Source organism: Myxocyprinus asiaticus, chromosome 8, assembly GCF_019703515.2.
Source record: "Myxocyprinus asiaticus isolate MX2 ecotype Aquarium Trade chromosome 8, UBuf_Myxa_2, whole genome shotgun sequence".
NCBI classification, from domain to species: domain Eukaryota; kingdom Metazoa; phylum Chordata; class Actinopteri; order Cypriniformes; family Catostomidae; genus Myxocyprinus; species Myxocyprinus asiaticus.
In genome coordinates, this window is record NC_059351.1 from 5,520,483 (window position 1) to 5,527,705 (window position 7,223).

At 35.4% G+C, this 7,223-nt stretch overlaps 1 protein-coding gene across 1 annotated transcript; it reads right to left on the reverse strand.

Annotated features, from left to right (window-relative positions):
* Positions 1–2,506: 2,506 nt before the first annotated feature.
* On the reverse strand, positions 2,507–7,003 carry LOC127445544 (exocyst complex component 1-like). The gene is made up of 3 exons (XM_051705698.1): positions 6,883–7,003; positions 6,493–6,653; positions 2,507–2,773 (listed from the first exon to the last, which is right to left on the reverse strand). Exons 1-3 carry the CDS (start codon positions 7,001–7,003, stop codon positions 2,507–2,509), a joined length of 549 nt encoding a protein of 182 aa, XP_051561658.1.
* Positions 7,004–7,223: the final 220 nt, after the last annotated feature.

Consider the following 7,223-nt stretch of genomic DNA (forward strand, 5'->3'; position numbering starts at 1 on the left):
TTAAGAATGTTCAGTCAGAGCCAGTATCAGTTACTCACGGTGTTCCACAGGGGTCAGTTTTGGGTCCGCTTATATTTATCATTTATATTTTTACCTCTTTTTAATATTTTTCGCACTTATGGCATTAATTTCCATTTTTACGCAGATGTTACACAGTTGTACGTATTTACAAAACCTAATATTTCCTCTCTTCCTTTTGAACTTACTAAATGTTTGCAGGATGTTAACATATGGATGACTAATAATTTTTTAAAGCTTAATACTAACAAAAGTGAAGTTCTTCTTATTGGGTCTAGGTCTACCTTATCTAAAATACAGTCTTTTACTCTGCTTATTGACAACTGCCCAGTTAGTATTTCCACCCAAGTGAAAAGCCTTTGTGTTATATTTGATGGTTTGCTTTCTTTTGGCTCTCATATTAATAATATTTCACGTATTGCATTTTTTCATTTACGTAATATTGCTAGACTCCGTTCTTCACTTTCTCAACACAGTACTGAAGTCCTTATACATGCTCTAGTAAAATCACGGTTTGATTACTGTAATTCTCTTTTATTTGGTGTTCCTGAAAAACAACTTCACCAACTGCAGTTAATTCAGAACTCAGCTGCAAGGATTGTTAGCCGTACACGTACACTGGCTTCCTGTTCGTTATCGTGTCCATTACAAAATTTTGTTGCTCACCTACAAAGCTCCTCATAATTTGGCTCCTCTTTATCTATCAGACTTTCTTCAACTATACTGTACATTTCTTCATGTTCTTTAAGATCATCTTCTGCAGACTTATTGACTGTTCCAAATTTTAAATTAAGTCCCTAAAAGCTAGGGCTTTTAGTTGTTCTGCGCCGAAATTATGGAATTCTTTACCACTGCATATTAGCCATGGATTCTATTTCCCAGTTTAAAACTCAGATTAAAACTTATATAGCTTTTTGATTGATTGATTGTTTGTGTTGTGTTTTTTTATTTTTTTATGTTTGTATGTTTGCTTTTGTATTTTATTAATTTGCCTCTATATTGTAAGGTGTCCTTGAGTGTCTTGAAAGGTGCCTATAAATAAAAGGTATTATTATTATTATTACATGCTATAGACTATAGAACAATTCTAATAAATACAATAGTGAATTTAAAATCAAATGTATGTTTTCTAATTTAATGCTTCCCCCTTAAATTCTTTGGCCAGTTCATGAATAATTTATTTGATTTTATATGATTTATTTGAAAGAATTAAAAGAACAGTTTCATGTCTTATCCTTGTATTTTTCATCTGGTCGAGGTTGATAAGGGTTTTAGAAAGTAATTAGTAATAAGTAATGCAATTACTTTTCAGACAGAGTAATTAGTACAGTAATCTAATTACACTGTAGAAGATGTAATTAGTAGTTGGTAATTAATTACTTTTTTAGTGTAACTTACCCAACACTGATTGTAAGTGGCTCACTGCAACCTCGAAGAAAAGGACGGACGAGTTGAAATAATTTTAATCAGCATTATGCCACAAAAGCTGATTGATCTTAACTTGTATTGAACCCAAAATATTCCTTTAATCTGCCAGGAAATATTATCACATGATAAAACTGAGATTTTATCATTTTATTTTTAGTGGTCTGGTCTGCACTTATTGGGAGGTAACACTTTGGGGACCCAAAATTAAAATACTGCATGGTGAGATTGAAATTGCTCTTACACATTTAGCTCAAACAAGCATTGCAAACATTTTGTAATTTTTCAAATGTCACTTTCATGTTTAATTTAATACAATTGGGCATAGATAGCTTTGTCTGGTTAGTATTTTAATAATTTACAAATGCAAGTACACATAAACAGTACATTGCAATTGAAGAACAATAGCATTGAGATGTGATTTACAGGTGTTTCATCAAGTGAACTTGCACAAGAGTAATAAAACAGTATGCTGAAATAAGCACAGTTTGTCTCACAGTTTCACTTCTTGATATGGGCAAAAATAATACTATGCTAAACACACAAACATACAGCAGGCCTTTCTTGCTTTATAAATTAACCCATACATATGCAAAGTTGCCCGAAAATATTTTACAAAGGTTCAAGTAATCCTGATTCTTGTTAAGGCAGTTATTCACATATTTGTTGATACTTACACATAAACACTTTAAGAGAAAGCAATATAATTGTGCATACATTTAAGCTCTGTGTTGACTGTTACACTTACCATCACACATTACATTTACAACACTAAATAAATATAAAGTATCAAGATTAAAATTCACCACATTACTGAGTACCGCATCAGAGACACCTTTTGTGTGCATTTGCACAACACAAATTAGATTTCTGCCACACTGTAGAGTTATGTTACAGTTAGGTCTGAGTGCTTGAAAGCTGAACTTTAGTTTATTATTTTTAACAAGCGAGTGTTCTGTAATTAACATTAACCTTTAGTCAACAACATCAAACATCAAGATTTAAGGTTTAAAGTTATATGAATATGTATCCTGACACATTCTTGCACTTTGTTACACTTTTTCTATGGCAGAGGCACAGGGCACAGAGAGAGACACACCAGATTAAAGGCATAGAAACAGACCTGCGAAAGGACCATACAGTCACCACGGTCTGAGTACATAGAGGTGGGTTGAATGTATGTCAGGTCAAAATTCCGCAGCTTAAGTGCTGTGTGGTGATACTTCCTGCTGAGGGAAAGTAGACAGCGGGCCAGGATGTATTTCGCAGCACAGCTCACTGCTGTGATGGTCCGTACAGTGTCAAAATGCATTAAAAAACTGGGATCATCCTAAAACAGCAGAGAGATGGAAACCGCAGCGTGGGAGGAAACTGAACATTAGTATCACGCAATGGAAAGAAAGAGATATCACTGCAAAACAGTAATTGCACATCATAATGTTTCCTAATATAACACAACCTTTTATGTCACATCGACATCAGATTTGTCTGATTATCTTGAAAAATGGTAAATGTGGTTTTAAACCCTTAGAGACCCAATCATTGATATGGATGTATTTTCTTTTTACGGCCTTTACAGTGTTTTTAGAAAGCCACTGGTTATTAAAATCATGATATTTTTGCATATTTTAATTTGGGGAAAATGTTGCAAAATTGCAACTCTGGGTTTTTAAGCCTCCAAAAATGTTACCACTGTTAGGAAAACATATGGAGAAAAATATTACAGGTCAAAGATTGCTAAAATTGAATGCAAAACTGTCAGCAATGGTGTCAGTTGGCAGTGACCATGTTGTGTGACTTTGGCATGCCGGGAGTTGCAAGTGTTAAATATTTTCCAGACATACTCATTGCTATGATGCATTTCAGGGTGGGGACTGTTGTTGTATGTAGTTTTAACCCATATCTGGTTAAAAAGAAAAAAGAAAAACTTGAGAATAAACACTGATTCTTGAGATAAGGGAAGAAACATGTCTAACATACAAAAGTCATCCTTATGTTAAAAATCAAGCAATTCATAATAATAAAAATACTGGAAAAGTTCAATCTAAAGGAAATGTGTACTTTTTTAAAATGCATGCTCTATACTTGGAAACACATGTAACTTAACCTGTCCTCAACAAGAGGTCACAACATTACACTGCCAAACAAAGTGTTTAAAAATGCTTCAAATTCATAAATATAAATATCAAATGAAATGTAGGGATCTGTAAGATATCAAACAATACATAAAGTAAACTTTAAATGGTATTTTCCATAAAAAAAAAATAAAAAAAAACTGCCTATCAATGTTGTGTCCTCACTTTGTGTCAACTCCGTCAGATTTCTTTATAATCCCAAATAAATCAGACAATGTCATGGTCAGCTATAACTCTGAGGACCCCTTTCCCACTTCCTGCTCATGGTGGATGCAACAGTAGGACACGTGGTCTGGGAAGTCGAATATTTTTTCATATTTTAAACAAACAATGTTTATGTCTCTGTGGTCAAAGCTTCAACATGACATCCCTGTCATCCCATTATGATAATTTCTGTTAAGAACTGTAAAGTAATGTTGAAATTTTAGTTTATAGAGGCAGCTTCAACTGAGGAAAAAAAACAAAAAGGCTCCAGTGTACAACACATGGTTAAGATGAAAAATATCCAATTTCTTCAACACTTAACTCCTTTAGTGAATATGATGTAACCCAATTTTTGTTCCTGGGTAGTAAGTGTTATTTCCTAATTGCTTATGCCTCAAAAGTATAGAAAATGGCTATTATTCCCCACAAACTTTGCTTTTGTGACCAGGACAGTCATATTTTGAAATGTACCTATTTCCAATGAGAAAATGGGTGAATCTGTGTCTTTTCGTTCACATAAAGTCAAACAAAAACAACATATGAATCCAAATGAACATGTATTTATACTAAAGTAATACAAAAATGATACAAAAGATTTAGAAGTGAGTAGTTTTTTTAGATTTACGATTATACTGTAAATCACTTTAAAGAATCAGCCCCCAAATGTACTCATCATACTTCAAGGCGTCCAGCAAGGTCTTTATGCTGTTGTAATCCTCTTTGAGGTGCACCGAGTGAGCCAGGGGAAGAGACGGGTACTTGTTACCATTATGGAGCAGCACAGCTTTGGGGCTCCAGGATGAGCTGTCAATGAAGAGGCGCCACTCATTCTGGCGATTCCGATTGCCTCGAACAGACTGGTCACATTGTGGCAGAAGCAGAGCCCATCTTGACGGGTGAAGAAGCTGGAAAAAGGTTGGTGACGCTTCCTCTGATCTGCGACTTGCACACTTTCATCCAACAAGTTCCATTGCTTGAGCCTAGATGTCAAAAGCGCGGCACTGGACTTGGTGAGACCAAGATCTCTAATCAAGTCGTTGAGGTCTTTTTGGTTGGGGTAGTATGGGATTCTCTCCTCAGCTCCACCTCTGAAATTGTCATCTGGGTCTACAACGTCTTCCTCGCACTCTTCTGAAGACGGCTTCTCTCTCTCCGGAGGAGTGGGTACGGGGAGCTCATGGCAGTGTGGCACTGGGGCGATGGATGAAGGAAGGTCCGGATACGTGATAGCAGGTGCATTCTTGCCAGTCCGACGTTTGGAAGGGTCCACCATGCAGAAGTAGCAGTTGCTTGAGTGGTCAGTGGGTTCCCGCAAAATTCTTGGGAACTTCATGGCTCTCTTTTCGCCTCTGTACCTTCCTACAAAAATACATTTATTTCACCCATTACTAATGTGTAAGAGATTCTCGCAACATTTTTCATATATGATATATTTTTTCAATAACATTGAAAATTGTAAAACATTTTAAAATTAAAAACTTCTACAATTGTAAAAATTAACATATTTTATAACATAAAATTCCGATCAACACTTGTCCATCTTACCTTCCAGAGTTTTTTTGCAGTGCTCGCAGGTGAAATGAGGTGCCCAGGGTTTGTCTTGATTCCCGACAGTCATGCCGAAATATGCCTTGTAGGCCTCACGCATCTTAGCAGATTCTTCCACGGAGTACTTTTTCGCTCTTATCTTGATAAATTGGCCGCAGACATAGCAAAATGAGTCTGACGGATGCTTGCAGCCTGTTGATGCCATCTCAGAAAAATGCAGATATGTATCCACTTAGGCAGCTGGAACTAAACTGAACTGGTGGGCTTAAGGCCCCTGTATTTATACTACTATTTATATTACTGGAAATTTCTAGAAAGTTCTAGAAGTTACTCCAAGTTTACTCAGCACTGAATCTATCTGGAATGTTCTGGAAAATAGGTAAATTTTTAAATATCACTGTCCTGGTCACAAAAGCAAAGTTTGTGGGGAATAATAGCCATTTTCTATACTTTTGAGGCATAAGCAATTAGGAAATAACACTTACTACCCAGGAACAAAAAAATAAAATAAAATAAAAAAATTGTTACACGGTGTTATTACATAATTAAAAACTTTACACTCTTTTTGGATGGATCAAATTAAAATAGCATGCTTTTTTAAAATAACGGAGTTGACTCAAATAACAGTATGATGTTAAATTATGAAATAAATAAATGTCAATTGTCAGAAAAAAAGTTTTTTTTATAAAAACCTGTTCCCTTACATGGTCTGTTAGCTGACACCTTTGTCTACAAATATATCCATTTCAAATTAATTTAGTAATAAAAAAATAAAATAAAAACATGATTTTAAACATGTTTTGTCCCTTATCCCAAGAATCAGTGTTATGTAAAAAGGGCTCGTTTTCCAAAAATGAAAATTATCTTGTCATTTACTAACCAAATTTGACAATGCTATTTTTTGCCTACAGTTTAAGTGGAATGAGGCTGCCAGTCCCTAACATTCTGCATAACATCTCCTTTTGAAAGAATAAAAAAAAAAAAAAAACATACAGGTTTGGAAAAACATGATTTTTGGGTGAACTATCATTTTAAATGCTTTAAACAATTATGCTACACTTGTTGTAAAGGGTCTCTGAGGATTAAGTAAAGTTTCTGATTAGCATAAAAGAATGTAATGTATAATCATAAACACGAAGAGTGAATTTATAACTCAGCTCACCGTATCAGGATCTCTACCATCCAGAATCGTCAGATCTTCCAGGGCCCATGTCTCTGTTCGCTCATAGCTGTCCTCCAGCCCATAGTGCTTCAGCTTCTTGCTCCGTGATTGCTTTGCTCTCCGACAACGGACGACTGAGATCTGAACTACTTTATCCTTAGCTACCCAACACACACATTAGTTCCATTAGTTAAAGTTTTTTCTTATTACATCCCTTCCTCTTGTCCTATCAATAAAATCTAAAAGAAAAATTGTGCTATTTTTTTTTTCAGTAGAAATCTTATTCCTTTACAAACTATATCCAATTGTCTTCCAAGAGTGTTTTTTTAAAAAAAGAAGTTAACCATGCATCCTCAAATAATCATGCACACAAACACAGATGTCTCTTACTAGAAACACAGAGGAAATGTCGTCCCTGTTGTTGCTCCTCTATTTCTATAAATTCTTCCAGCTTCTGCCCCACTGGCCTGAACAAGACTCTGTCCATCTCCTCCCTTAGCAGAGACGACATCTCAGGTGCCAAAATGAGAGAAAATTAATTTAAATGTGAGAGAGTGCAAGAGCAAAGTGAGGGATAAAATGTTTTGCAGAGGTGGATCTGGTTTGCAGGGTTTATCTCCCTCCCTCTGTCTCTCTTTTACACACACACACACACACACACACACACACACACACGCACACACACACACACACACAACCTCTTTCTCTCTTTCTTCCTTTTAGTCTGAGTT